Below are 14,515 nucleotides of genomic sequence, written 5' to 3' on the forward strand. Positions count from 1 at the left end.
GGAGACACATTTTTGAAGCTTCTCAGGTGGAATTCTTTCGCATTCTTGCTTGATGTACAGCTTAAGTTGTTCAACAGTCCGGGGGTCTCCGTTGTGGTATTTTAGGCTTCATAATGCGCCACACATTTTCAATGAAGGTAGCAAAGGTTATTCCACTCTTTAAAGATGGGGATAAGCACATGTTTACTAATTACAGACCGGTATCACTTCTGTCCCAATTCTCTAAGGTGCTTGAAAAAATATTTGTACAAAAATTAGACCATTTTATTGAAAAAAACAAGTTGTTGAGCGAGAGCCAGTATGGATTTCGTTCAAACAGATCTACTGCCTCTGCTGTGATGAACATAATTGAGGACATAACAACAGCCACCGATAGTAAGAAATACACAGTAGGGGTGTTTATAGACCTTAAGAAAGCGTTTGACACAATCGATCACTCTATCCTTTTATCCAAATTACATTCATACGGGGTGAGAGGAATAGTTTTAGATTGGTTAAATAGCTACTTGAATAACAGACAACAATATGTACAATATGCTGCTAATACATCTGAAAATATGAGTATTAAGTGTGGAATTCCACAAGGGTCTGTTCTGGGACCGAAACTATTTATTTTATACATAAATGATATCTGTGATGTGTCAAAATTACTCAATTTTGTATTATTTGCTGACGATACCAACTTTTACAGCTCTGGACATGACTTAAATGAATTACTAAAGAGTATGGAACAGGAAATGGTCAAACTCAAAAAATGGTTTGACGTTAACAAATTATCATTGAATTTGAAAAAAACTAAGTTCATGATTTTTAGTAAGAGAAAAAAGCCTGAAAATATTGTACTGTCAATAGCTGGAACAAGCATTGAAAAAGTCTCTGAGATTAGATTTTTGGGAGTGATTTTAGATGATAATATTAGTTGGAAATCGCATATCTCACATGTTAGAAAAAAGATGGCTAAAAGTATATTTATATTAAATAAGGTAAAAGATGTATTAGATTATAAAGCAATGCGTACACTGTATTGTGCACTTGTACTGCCTTATATCAATTATTGTGTGGAAATATGGGGTAGTACATATAAGAGTAACACAAAGCCACTGTACCTCCTTCAGAAGAGAGCGATCAGAATCATACACAAAACAGGTTATAGAGAGCACACAAATGGATTATTTATTAGCTCAGGACTTTACAAATTTTATGAACTAGTTGAGCAGCAGACATTATTGGTTATGTTCAGGGCTAGTAGTCAAGAGCTACCAACAAATCTACAAAAAAATTTCACTTTAATAGAAAAAGAAGGAAGAAGGAAAGGGCACTTTAAGCATCAGCTTGCACGAACAACATCAAAACAAATGTGTACATCAGTGGTGGGAGTAAAACTCTGGAACTCTCTCCATAATGAAATAAAGCAATGTAAAAACACATTTCAATTAAAAAAAGTCTTTAAAAACAGAACTATGATGTTATATGAGCACTGACAAAAGGGACGCAAAGGGAAAAATAAGGGGAAAAAATAAAAATAAAAAATAAAAATAATAATAAACACACAAAAAAAACAACGCTTACATTATCCTACATGACTGTAGGTATTGTATAGTCTAGCTTTCCTTTCATTTTTTTTTTTTTTCTTTATCGACATGCACTATGGATCCTTGGTTGAATGATCACATTGTTCTTAGCTTTGTTTGGTTTGAATGATACCTTGTTATGATAGCCTTGTTCTATTCAGTTTTGTTTGGTTTGAATGATTACCTTATTCTTTTTCAGTTTGTTTGGTTTGGATGATTGCCTTGTTCTTTTTCAGTTTGTTTGGTTTGAGTGATTGCCTTATTTTTTCAGTTTTTGTTTTGTTTGTTTATTTTTTGTTCAACTTATCTTGCTTGTTTATTCTTTTCATTGATTGTTTGTTCTATTAATTTCTATGAGTGTGTGCACTGGGTAGGGGTACAAACTTGTAGTTTTTAGGCAACAATAACTTTTCTTGTCAACTGGGTCATACATGTCCTGTAGCCTTTTTTACTACTCTAGAGTCTACGCCCCTGGTGGGTGGGTGCGTGTGGGTGTGGGTGCCTGTGTGTGCATATGTGATATATTGTTTTGTATTGATTTGTTGCATTGGATGTTCTAATGCACTACCGGCAAAGAAATACCAAGAAAATGTTTCTTTTGTGCGAAGGGGCAGGAAATATAAGATTTTCTTCATCCTGTTCCTTTTCGACATGGCTGTGTATTGAATGCAGTAAGGTATGTGAGATTGTTGAAATGTTGTTGAAATGTACACATCCAAGTACGAAATAAATAAATAATTGAAATTGAAATTGAATGGGAGACAGGTCTGGACTACAGGCAGGCCAGTCTAGTACCCGCACTCTTTTACTATGAAGCCACGTTGATGTAACACGTGGCTTGGCATTTTCTTGCTGAAATAAGCAGGGGCGTCCATGGTAACGTTGCTTGGATGGCAACATATGTTGCTCCAAAACCTGTATGTACCTTTCAGCATTAATGGCGCCTTCACAGATGTGTAAGTTACCCATGTCTTGGGCACTAATACACCCCCATACCATCACAGATGCTGGCTTTTCAACTTTGCGCCTAGAACATTCCGGATGGTTCTTTTCCTCTTTGGTCCGGAGGACACGACGTCCACAGTTTCCAAAAACAATTTGAAATGTGGACTCGTCAGACCACAGAACACTTTTCCACTTTGTATCAGTCCAGCGAAGCCGACTGCGTTTCTGGGTGTTGTTGATAAACGTTTTTTGCCTTGCATAGGAGAGTTTTAACTTGCACTTACAGATGTAGCGACCAACTGTAGTTACTCAAAGCTGCTTTCGTGCAGTGATTTCTCCAGATTCTCTGAACCCTTTGATGATATTACGGAGCGTAGATGGTGAAATCCCTAAATTCCTTGCAATAGCTGGTTGAGAAAGGTTTTTCTTAAACTGTTCAACAATTTGCTCACGCATTTGTTGACAAAGTGGTGACCCTCGCCCCATCCTTGTTTGTGAATGACTGAGCATTTCATGGAATCTACTTTTATACCCAATCATGGCACCCACCTGTTCCCAATTAGCCTGTTCACCTGTGGGATGTTCCAAATAAGTGTTTGATGAGCATTCCTCAACTTTATCAGTATTTATTGCCACCTTTCCCAACTTCTTTGTCACGTGTTGCTGGCATCAAATTCTAAAGTTAATGATTATTTGCAAAAAAAATCAGTTTGGACATCAAATATGTTGTCTTTGTAGCATATTCAACTGAATATGGGTTGAAAATGATTTGCAAATCATTGTATTCCGTTTATAATTACATCTAACACAATTTCCCAACTCATATGGAAACGGGGTTTGTAGTATAGTAAGTAAGCAAACAACTAGGGCTGGGCGATTAGGCCTTTTATTAATATCTCGATATTTTTAGGCTATGTCACGATACACCATATATATCTCCATATTTTTCCTTAGCCTTGAATGAACTCTTGATGCATATAATCACAGCAGTATGATGATTCTATGTGTCTACATTAAAACATTTTTCTTCATACTGCATTAATATATGCTCATTTTAAACTTTCATGCAGAGAGGGAAATCACAACTAAGTCAATTGATCAAAAGTGTATTTATTAAACAGTTATTAAGCAGTGGCACAAACATTCATGTCATTTCCTAAACAGAAAGTGCAAGATTGTCAGAGACATTTTAAAACAAGCTATTAGGGCACTTTTGTGCATGATGTCACTAAGATGACGTATCAAAACAACACTAAATTAAAGTGCACTTTTTGTACAGAACGCCACTATAATAGTTTAAAACAAAGTGCACTTTTGTGCATGATGTCACACAAGATATTTCAATGACTGTCAAATAAAAATGAGCTGCATAATAGGAAATCAAATAGTGTATGTCCTTCGCTATGTGGTAGGTTCCTGCGGGCGTTATCTCCTTCTGTTGTTGACTATTTGTTTCATCCGGTGTAGATGTGGAAATGATTGCTTGGGCATTTTGTTGGTGTGGCACCGAATGGAGATGTTGACATGTGGAGTTTCAAGCACTCTTCATTCTCTAGCGGGTGACTTTTGAAATGATGCTACAAATTAGTAGAGCTGCTACTTTTTGTAGCAACGCTTTTGCCGCATACTTGACATATTACGGTTGTCTGTTCGACATCTTCCCGCTTGAAGCCAAACCACCGCCAGACGACGGACCCCGTGCTGTTTTTCTTGGGAATTAATTATTCCTTCATTAGTTACCAGATTCGCACCTTCTTTATCTCGTATTACCACTCGCACCTCTCAGCTAGCATTACAGCTAACGTTACCCACGCCGCTACCTCTCTTCTCCGCGAGGGGAATGATGTTGCACTCGCGACAGTATGAAGGTGCGCTTGTTTTACGTCTCAGTGAGAAGGAGAGACTACAAAGAGTGAGAAAAGCCTGTCGTGTAATGCCCGCAGCTAAAAGCAACTGCGTGGGAACGTATTCTCCAATATCACCATATAGTCATTTTCTATATCGCACAGAGACAAACCCGGTACAAACAAGCAAACAGGCGGTATAGTACCGAATATGATTCGTTAGTATTGCGGTACTATACTAATACCGGTATACCGTACAACACTAGTAGGAACCTTTTATATTATTGTATAATAAATGTACAATACTTAACAATAATATAATAAATAAAGATGCATAATTAACGGATTGTGAGGTGCCTGAAGATTCCCCCCTCCACACTGCACTGCAAAAAGAAGGTGCTTGTGTTTACACAGTGTAATTGTGACGTGCTCAGGAAGAATAGCAGACCCCCACCAGCTGGGGCTGAATAGCCTTGAGAGCAGACACCTGCGTCGGAGCGCGGAGATGAAAGCGGCGGTGGAGGGCCTCCTTCTGTCCTGATCAAAAGGCCCGGGGTGCTGCTCTGGGGCCGCTGCCTCGTCGTTGTTGTTTTTCCGGGGGGCCTTGTTTCTCCGGGTGGCGGAGGATCAAAGCGGGTAACAGTTAGCTTTCGCCTGCAGAGTGGAGCCTTTTCGTCTCCCCGGGGGGCGGGGGGCGGGCTCCCTGCTGGGGGAGGAAGAGGCCTCACCTCCCCCGAGCTTCCCTTCCAACACAGTTTACAGTCTCCAGCGAGTCGAGCAGGAGGCTGGCGGGAGCCATGGCTTTCCACACATCTTCATTACGAGAGAGCAGCGTGGGAGGTCACACTTCAGATCACATGGTGCACATTTGTTACCAGCGAGACTTAGTGGGCAAGAGGAATCAATTAAAGCGCTTGTTACCGTTGATTGGCGGCATGTTTCTTTAAATGACCAGGAGGATGTCACTACTTAGCTAACGTAAGAAACACTTTTTGTTTGTTTTAGTCAGCAGGGTGCTTCCTGTTACATATGAGATATGACAGGTGCACTGCGCTTTTCAAGAACCTTCTATAATGTCCCTGTGGCTTGTGCAGCCCTTTGAGACATTTGTGATTAAGGGCTGTATAAGTTAACTTTGATTGATTGATTAGTAGTCAAAGATGTGACAAAATATGATGCTGTTTTTAAGGACCAATAATTGTGCACACTAGTTTTGAAGAACCGTCTATGATAAAAGTACCATATTTTCCAGACTATAGAGCGCACCGGTATTTAAGCCGCACCCACTAAATTTTAGCAGAAAAAAACTTCTTCCATATTAGCCGCATTATATATATATATATATATATATATATTATATATACTGTATATAATATATATATGTACATGTGTATATATATATACTGTATGTGTGTGTGTGTATATATATATATATATGTATCTGTGTGTGTATATAGATATGTGTGTATATATGTGTATATATATATGTATGTATATGTTTATGTATATATGTGTATATATATATATATATGCACAATAGTCTCATATAAATAGGTTGTGAAATTAGTTATTTACAGAGACAGATGATGTAAATGTTTATTTACATACCTTAATTGTTTCCAAACGATGTCTGTAACGCAGCAGTAAAACGGCTGATCAAACAAAACAGAAGTCATCGTCAGCTAAACCACAGGTGTCAAACTCAAGGCCCGGGGGCCAAATCTGGCCCTCCACATTCTTTTGTGTGGCCCGCGAAAGCCTGGAAATAATATGCGTTAGTAAAATGCTTCATCTTTTCTTACTAAATATATTTGTTCTTTCCCTTTTGACATTAAAAAATCATGCACTGCATGCAATTGGATATCTTTTAAAATAAAATATTATCAAAATCAAAATATTATATTACCATGTATTCCAAAAATATTTTTGGTTAAAATAAAGATAAATACTATACTTAAATATCGGCTTGACTTATGATTTCAAAACTAATGATCATTCAAATTGTACACTGTTAAATTGACAATAGATTTCATGGTTAAATTCCGCCGACTGAGTTTTTTACCCTAAAATCAACTTTATTACTGTTTTTTTCCCATAAACATTAAGACATTAAAACACAAACAAACAAAAAACATTAAAACAACAACATTTTACAGTTAAAAAAAACAAACTAGCAGCTCTGTTGCTTGAATTTGACCGCTAAAAACAGTGCTGTTGTTTCTCCATTTATTCAATTTTTTTACATGCTGTAAAAAACCCACTGCTTTTACTGTAATATTCTGGTGAACAGGGGTGCAAACTAACTTTTTGACCAACTCGCCAAGTGGCTAGTAGGTGAAAAAACATACTCGCCAACCATATTTTTTACTCGCCAAATGCCAAAACAAACTATTTCCTTTACCATTGTATTCCGCCATGTAGAAGTGTTCACGTCACATTAAAACCAATTCTACAACCAACCAGGGGCCACAGTATAGTATATAGAGTATATAGATTCTTTTTTTTACTATCCTATGAAACTAGAAGCAGGACGCATGATGCAGTGCAGATAAGATTTTAAAAGATCTGTATTCAATAAAATTTAAGTAATATACAAGTTTTACAGTGCATTGATTGCTACAAAGAATAAAGAAATAGTTAAATATTTTTCAACATTGTCTGGATATTTATTTTCATATTTTTGTCGTGGTTGCGAGTGCCTTCATGTGATATTATACTTTCAACTTTCATCGAGGAGCAGCCCACAACAAAGTGACTCGCCTGACTTTTTTTGTCCTTTCCAAAAGTTGTGCACACAGTGCAAAACATGATGTTGTTCTTGACAGTCAGCCAGTCGCGTTTTTTCCCTGCATCGTCGTATAGCCACTTCGTCTGAAACTTTCTCCCCCCAGTTCCAGCGCTGGTCGGTTTGGGTTTCGCAGCATTCGCATCGCGACCCCCCTCCTCCTCCTCCTCCTCCTCCTCCTCCTCCGTCCGTGCCTTTTTAGCTATGGGTTTCAGGAAGCGCCACATAACGATAAGATTTATAGGCTTAAGGCTAGGAAGAATGATTGTTAGCTATTAAGACTCGAGTAACGTTACCGGTACACTCTGTGACTGTCGCCTGAGAGATATCCCTGTAGTGCGCGCTCTAAGCTAACTACTAGGCTAGCTAACTGCCGTCTCTTAGCAACTAGTCTACGGAACGTCGAACGTGACATCACAACAAATATGTGCTTGGTAAAATAATGATCTCCGTGTTGCTTTAGGTACCGGTAAGCGCTGCATTATTGCTGTTGTGAACCTCACTTTTTCAACTCGCCAGCGTGGCAAGTTAGGCAAATATTTTACTCGCCAAAGCTAAAAATAGCTCGCAAATGGCGACTGGCGAGTGTTAATTTGCACCCCTGCTGGTGAATGAGCTGCCAGTTTTTATAAATAATAAATTGCAGCTTATTTAAAATATATATTGTTAATGTATTATATAATTATATATATATATATATACACACAGTATATATACATATAAATATATACATGTATATTCATATATTACTCATTGTTAAAAGCGGCCCTCTGAGGGCGATGTGGCCCTCAATGAAAACCAGTTTGACACCCGTAAACTAAACAGATTCAATAAGTCCATGGTGACGTTTTGGTGAATTTACGAAAGTGAAACAATACAAAAAGAATGTTGGTGTAAGTTAACAATACTAACTCAGACACTTGTGAATGTGTTAGCATATTAGCTCATGGTAACGTCGCTAGCTTCATGACATTACGATAGAGCGTATAAAAATGCATGAAAACACTCCTTCAGACATCACACATGGGACGGTTTAGTGAGTAAGAATTGTTACAAACGTTGCTTGGAGTGATGAATGAAGAATCCATACGAGTAGAAACGCTATGGACGGCTAGAAGACGGACCGGCACTTATAGGGCAATGCAGCATGTGAACTTGTCCAAAAGATGGCGCCATAGCACAAACAATAACACACCTATTCAGTGTATTTGCTTGTTTTGTTTTTAAACTATTTACATTGTGGCCGTCAGCGAAGACAATTCCGTACATTAGCCGCACCGTTATGTTAAAGCGTAGGGAAAAAGTTGCCGGAATTTACAGTAGTCAAAGATCCTTTATTACAAAAATACACAGCTGTTTTGGGGACCTACTGTAAAAATGATAGTCAAAGATCCTCTAATTACAGGTGCACACTGGTTTTGAAGAACCTTCTACAATAACAGTGGTCAAAAGATCTCTTGACAGTAATACGCAGCTAATTTTAAAGACCTACTGCAAAAATGATAGTCACAAAGATCCTCTATATGACAAGTGCACCCTGGTTTTGAAGAACATCCTATAATAATGGTAGTCAAAGACTCTATAATGACAAAAATATGCTGCTGTGTTAAGGACTTACTGCAAAATGATTGTCAAAGATCTTCTATAGTACAAGCGAACTCTGGTTTTGAAGAACCTATAATAATGGTAGTCAAAGACTCTTTAAAATGACAAAAATATACTGCTGTGTTAAGGACCTACTGCAAAATGATTGTCAAAGATCTTATATAGTACAAGCGAGAACCTATAATAATAGTAGTCAAAGACTCTTTATAATGACAAAAATATGCTGCTGTGTTAAGGACTTACTGCAAAATTATTGTCAAAGATCCTCTATATCACAGGTGCACCCTGGTTTTGAAGAACATCCTATAATAATGGTAGTCAAAGACTCTTTATAATGACAAAAATGTGCTGCTGTTTTAAGGACCTACTGCAAAAAGATTGTCAAAGATCCTCTATATATAACAGGTGCACACTGATTTTGAAGAACATCCTATAATAATAGTAGTCAAAGACTCTTTATAATGACAAAAATATGCTGCTGTGTTAAGGACCTACTGCAAAAGGATTGTCAAAGATCCTCTATATCACAGGTGCACACTGGTTTTGAAGAACATCCTATAATAATAGTAGTCAAAGACTCTTTATAATGACAAAAATGTGCTGCTGTTTTAAGGACTTACTGCAAAATGATTGTCAAAGATCTTCTATAGTACAAGCGAACTCTGGTTTTGAAGAACCTATAATAATAGTAGTCAAAGACTCTTTATAATGACAAAAATATCCTGCTGTGTTAAGGACCTACTGCAAAAAGATTGTCAAAGATCCTCTATATATAACAGGTGCACACTGATTTTGAAGAACATCCTATAATAATAGTAGTCAAAGACTCTTTATAATGACAAAAATAGGCTGCTGTGTTAAGGACCTACTGCAAAATGATTGTCAAAGATCCTCTATATCACAGGTGCACACTGGTTTTGAAGAACATCCTATAATAATGGTAGTCAAAGACTCTTTATAATGACAAACATGTGCTGCTGTTTTAAGGACCTACTGCAAAATGATTGTCAAAGATCCTCTATATAAAAGGTGCACACTGGTTTTGAAGAACCTTCGACAATAACATTGGTCAAAGATCTCTTGACAGTAATACACAGCTAGTTTTAAAGACCTACTGCAAAAATGATAGTCACAAAGATCCTCTATATGATAACTTCACCCTGGTTTTGAAGAACATCATATAATAATAGTAGTCAAAGACTATTTATAACGACAAAAATGTGCTGCTGTTTTAAGACCTACTGCAAAGTGATTGTCAAAGATCTTCTATAGTACAAGCGAAATCTGGTTTCGAAGAACGTCCTCTAATAATAGTAGTCAAAGACTCTTTATAATGACAAAAATATGCTGCTGTGTTAAGGACTTACTGCAAAATGATTGTCAAAGATCCTCTATATAACAGGTTTTGAAGAACATCCTATAATAATAGTAGTCAAAGATCCTCTGATCAAAAAATGCAGCTATTTTTTAGGGAACTACTACGTGTCATCTGGGTGTACTGAATGGGGTTTGTGTCCCACAGGACCCTCCTGGTGGTTTCTCCAGTCAGGAAAAGACGGTGAGTGTGAAGAAGGAGCCTCGTCTCTCCCTGGGCATCACCATCGCTGGAGGGAGAGACTGTCGCAGTCGCCTCCCCGTCTACATCACCAGCGTGCAGCCAATCGGCTGTCTGCACCGAGACGGCATCATCAAGAGAGGTCCAATAGTTATTATTATTATTATTATGGGCCTGTTGCAATGCAGGCAGCCCTTATTATTATTATTATTATTATGGGCCTGCTGCAATGCAAGCAGCCCTTATTATTATTATTATTATGGGCCTGCTGCAATGCAAGCAGCCCTTATTATTATTATTATTATTATGGGCCTGCTGCAATGCAAGCAGCCCTTATTATTATTATTATTATTATGGGCCTGCTGCAATGCAAGCAGCCCTTATTATTATTATTATGGGCCTGCTGCAATGCAAGCAGCCCTTATTATTATTATTATGGGCCTGCTGCAATGCAAGCAGCCCTTATTATTATTATTATTATTATGGGCCTGCTGCAATGCAAGCAGCCCTTATTATTATTATTATGGGCCTGCTGCAATGCAAGCAGCCCTTATTATTATTATGTGCCGCACGTTTCTCTTACACTTAATACGTGATAAACCGGAGGCACTCATGGTTTTTACGAAAAGTTGATATCTCGAAGCGTTTGCCCACAATCAGACATTGTTCAACATGAAGTTTTTCAACAAATCCTTCATAAACTGTTAGCATGCTAACATTAAAGTGCTAACTTTTTTTGCTAATTTTACACTTTTTGTCTCTAATTTCCCAGCCATATACCTTAGTGTCATATAACTTGGTATGTGACACAAGCTAACTTTTAGCATGCTAACGTTAGCTTGCTAACATGCTAACTTTTTGAGCTAGTTTTGCAAACGTTTACACCAGAGTCATATTACTTGGTATGGGACATTTGTTCACTGTTAGCAAGTTTTTCATCTAATTTTACACTTTTTTTCTCTATTTTCGCAGCCATACACCTTAGTGTCATATAACTTGGTATATAAAACATGCTAACTGTTATCATGCTAACGTCTGCACACACGCTAAATGTTAGCATTTTAATGTCCATCCATCCATCCATTTTCTACCGCTTATTCCCTTCGGGGTCGCGGGGGGCGCTGGAGCCTATCTCAGCTACAATCGGGCGGAAGGCGGGGTACATGCTAAAGCTTTTCATCAAATTGTACACTTTTTTTCTCTATTTTCGCAGCCATACACTTTTGAGTCATATAACTTGGTATATGAAATACGCTAACTGTTATCATGCTAATGTCTGCACACACGCTAAATGTTAGCATTTTAATGTAAACATGCTAAACTTTTTCATCAAATTTTACACTTTTTTTTTTCTATTTTCGCAGCCATACACCTTTGAGTCATATAACTTGGTATATGAAACATGCTAACTGTTATCCTGCTAACGTCTGCACACACGCTAAATGTTAGCATTTTTAATGTAAACACGCTAAATGTGTAGCTCATGTTGTACAGTTCCACCTAAAACTCTGTGTTTCAGACACTCTGCAGCATCTTAAAAGCACGGCGACCCAGACAACAGGCCCATCAAAATGTTGTAGTTATTATTATAGTTTAATTTTGTGTTCTTCCACAAGTTCATGGTTTCCCTATTTTTTCAGGCGACGTTCTGCTGAGCATCAACGGCGTGGACCTGACCCAGCTGTCCTACAGCGAGGCCGTCTCCGCGCTCAAGGCGCAGGCGGCACAGCCCCAAGTGGCGCTCCGTGTCATTCAGACCGCCTCGGAGAACCGGCAAGAGGACGGGGAGGGCGTGGGCGCCGACAGAGCGGACGCGGTGGAGGACGCTCGGGAAGACGGCCACAACTGGACGCTCATGTGGACCAGATGGCTGGGCTTGCCCAGGTAAGACCACATGATGGTTGTGCCTTATTTTGAGTTTGTTGGTGTTTCCCTGTGCTTTAGTTCTTGTCTTGCGCTCTTATTTTGGTGGCCCTTCCTGTTTTGTTGGTGTTTCCCTGTGCTTTAGTTCTTGACTTGCGCTCTTATTTTGGTGGCCCTTCCTGTTTTGTTGGTGTTTCCCTGTGCTTTAGTTCTTGTCTTGCGCTCTTATTTTGGTGGCCCTTCCTGTTTTGTTGATGTTTCCCTGTGCTTTAGTTCTTGACTTGCGCTCTTATTTTGGTGGCTCTTCCTGTTTTGTTGGTGTTTCCCTGTGCTTTAGTTCTTGTCTTGCGCTCTTATTTTGGTGGCCCTTCCTGGTGTTTTCCTGTGCTTTAGTTCTTGTCTTGCACTCTTATTTTGGTGGCCCTTCCTGTTTTGTTGGTGTTTCCCTGTGCTTTAGTTTTTGTCTTGCGCTCTTATTTTGGTGGCCCTTCCTGTTTTGTTGGTGTTTCCCTGTGCTTTAGTTCTTGTCTTGCGCTCTTATTTTGGTGGCCCTTCCTGTTTTGTTGGTGTTTCCCTGTGCTTTAGTGCTTGACTTGCGCTCTTATTTTGGTGGCCCTTCCTGTTTTGTTGGTGTTTCCCTGTGCTTTAGTTCTTGTCTTGCGCTCTTATTTTGGTGGCCCTTCCTGTTTTGTTGGTGTTTCCCTGTGCTTTAGTTCTTGTCTTGCGCTCTTATTTTGGTGGCCCTTCCTGGTGTTTGCCTGTGCTTTAGTTCTTGTCTTGCACTCTTATTTTGGTGGCCCTTCTTGTTTTGTTGGTGTTTCCCTGTGCTTTAGTTCTTGTCTTGCGCTCTTATTTTGGTGGCCCTTCCTGTTTTGTTGGTGTTTCCCTGTGCTTTAGTTCTTGTGTTGCGCTCTTATTTTGGCGGCCCTTCCTGTTTTGTTGGTGTTTCCCTGTGCTTTAGTTTTTGTCTTGTGCTCTTATTTTGGTGGCCCTTCCTATTTTGTTGGTGTTTCCCTATGCTTTAGTTCTTGTCTTGTGTTATTTTGGTGGCCCTTCCTGTTTTGTTGGTGTTTCCCTGTGCTTTTGTTCTTGTCTTGCGCTCTTATTTTAGTGGCCCTTCCTGTTTTGTTGGTGTTTGCCTGTGCTTTAGTTCTTGTCTTGCGCTCTTATTTTGGTGGCCCTTCCTGTTTTGTTGGTGTTTCCCTGTGCTTTAGTTCTTGTGTTGCGCTCTTATTTTGGCGGCCCTTCCTGTTTTGTTGGTGTTTCCCTGTGCTTTAGTTCTTGTCTTGTGTTATTTTGGTGGCCCTTCCTGTTTTGTTGGTGTTTCCCTGTGCTTTTGTTCTTGTCCTGCGCTCTTATTTTAGTGGCCCTTCCTGTTTTGTTGGTGTTTTCCTGTGCTTTAGTTCTTGTCTTGCGCTCTTATTTTGGTGGCCCTTCCTGTTTTGTTGGTGTTTCCCTGTGCTTTAGTTCTTGTCTTGCGCTCTTATTTTGGTGGCCCTTCCTGTTTTGTTGGTGTTTCCCTGTGCTTTAGTTCTTGTCTTGCGCTCTTATTTTGGTGGCCCTTCCTGGTGTTTCCCTGTGCTTTAGTTCTTGTCTTGCACTCTTATTTTGGTGGCCCTTCCTGTTTTGTTGGTGTTTCCCTGTGCTTTAGTTCTTGTCTTGCGCTCTTATTTTGGTGGCCCTTCCTGGTGTTTCCCTGTGCTTTAGTTCTTGTCTTGCACTCTTATTTTGGTGGCCCTTCCTGTTTTGTTGGTGTTTCCCTGTGCTTTTGTTCTTGTCTTGCACTCTTATTTTGGTGGCCCTTCCTGTTTTGTTGGTGTTTCCCTGTGCTTTAGTTCTTGTCTTGCCCTCTTATTTTGGTGGCCCTTCCTGTTTTGTTGGTGTTTCCCTGTGCTTTAGTTCTTGTCTTGCGCTCTTATTTTGGTGGCCCTTCCTGGTGTTTCCCTGTGCTTTAGTTCTTGTCTTGCACTCTTATTTTGGTGGCCCTTCCTGTTTTGTTGGTGTTTCCCTGTGCTTTTGTTCTTGTCTTGCACTCTTATTTTGGTGGCCCTTCCTGTTTTGTTGGTGTTTCCCTGTGCTTTAGTTCTTGTCTTGCCCTCTTATTTTGGTGGCCCTTCCTGTTTTGTTGGTGTTTCCCTGTGCTTTAGTTCTTGTCTTGCGCTCTTATTTTGGTGGCCCTTCCTGGTGTTTTCCTGTGCTTTAGTTCTTGTCTTGCACTCTTATTTTGGTGGCCCTTCCTGTTTTGTTGGTGTTTCCCTGTGCTTTAGTTCTTGTCTTGCGCTCTTATTTTGGTGGCCCTTCCTGGTGTTTCCCTGTGCTTTAGTTCTTGTCTTGCACTCTTATTTTG

The 14,515-nt window shown here is 39.3% G+C and overlaps 1 protein-coding gene across 5 annotated transcripts in view; it reads left to right on the forward strand.

The window, feature by feature from the left end:
- The window catches only part of lnx2b (ligand of numb-protein X 2b), a 69,006-nt gene that overhangs the window by 52,622 nt on the left and 1,869 nt on the right, over positions 1 to 14,515 (forward strand). For all 5 annotated transcript variants that reach the window (XM_062044280.1, XM_062044275.1, XM_062044277.1 and 2 more), the window contains exons 7-8: positions 10,273 to 10,447; positions 11,946 to 12,189. In XM_062044280.1, coding sequence (XP_061900264.1) covers positions 10,273 to 10,447; positions 11,946 to 12,189 — 419 coding nt within the window. The remainder of the gene's footprint in view (positions 1 to 10,272; positions 10,448 to 11,945; positions 12,190 to 14,515) is intronic.

This window comes from Entelurus aequoreus, linkage group LG04 (assembly GCF_033978785.1).
Source record: "Entelurus aequoreus isolate RoL-2023_Sb linkage group LG04, RoL_Eaeq_v1.1, whole genome shotgun sequence".
Classification (NCBI taxonomy): domain Eukaryota; kingdom Metazoa; phylum Chordata; class Actinopteri; order Syngnathiformes; family Syngnathidae; genus Entelurus; species Entelurus aequoreus.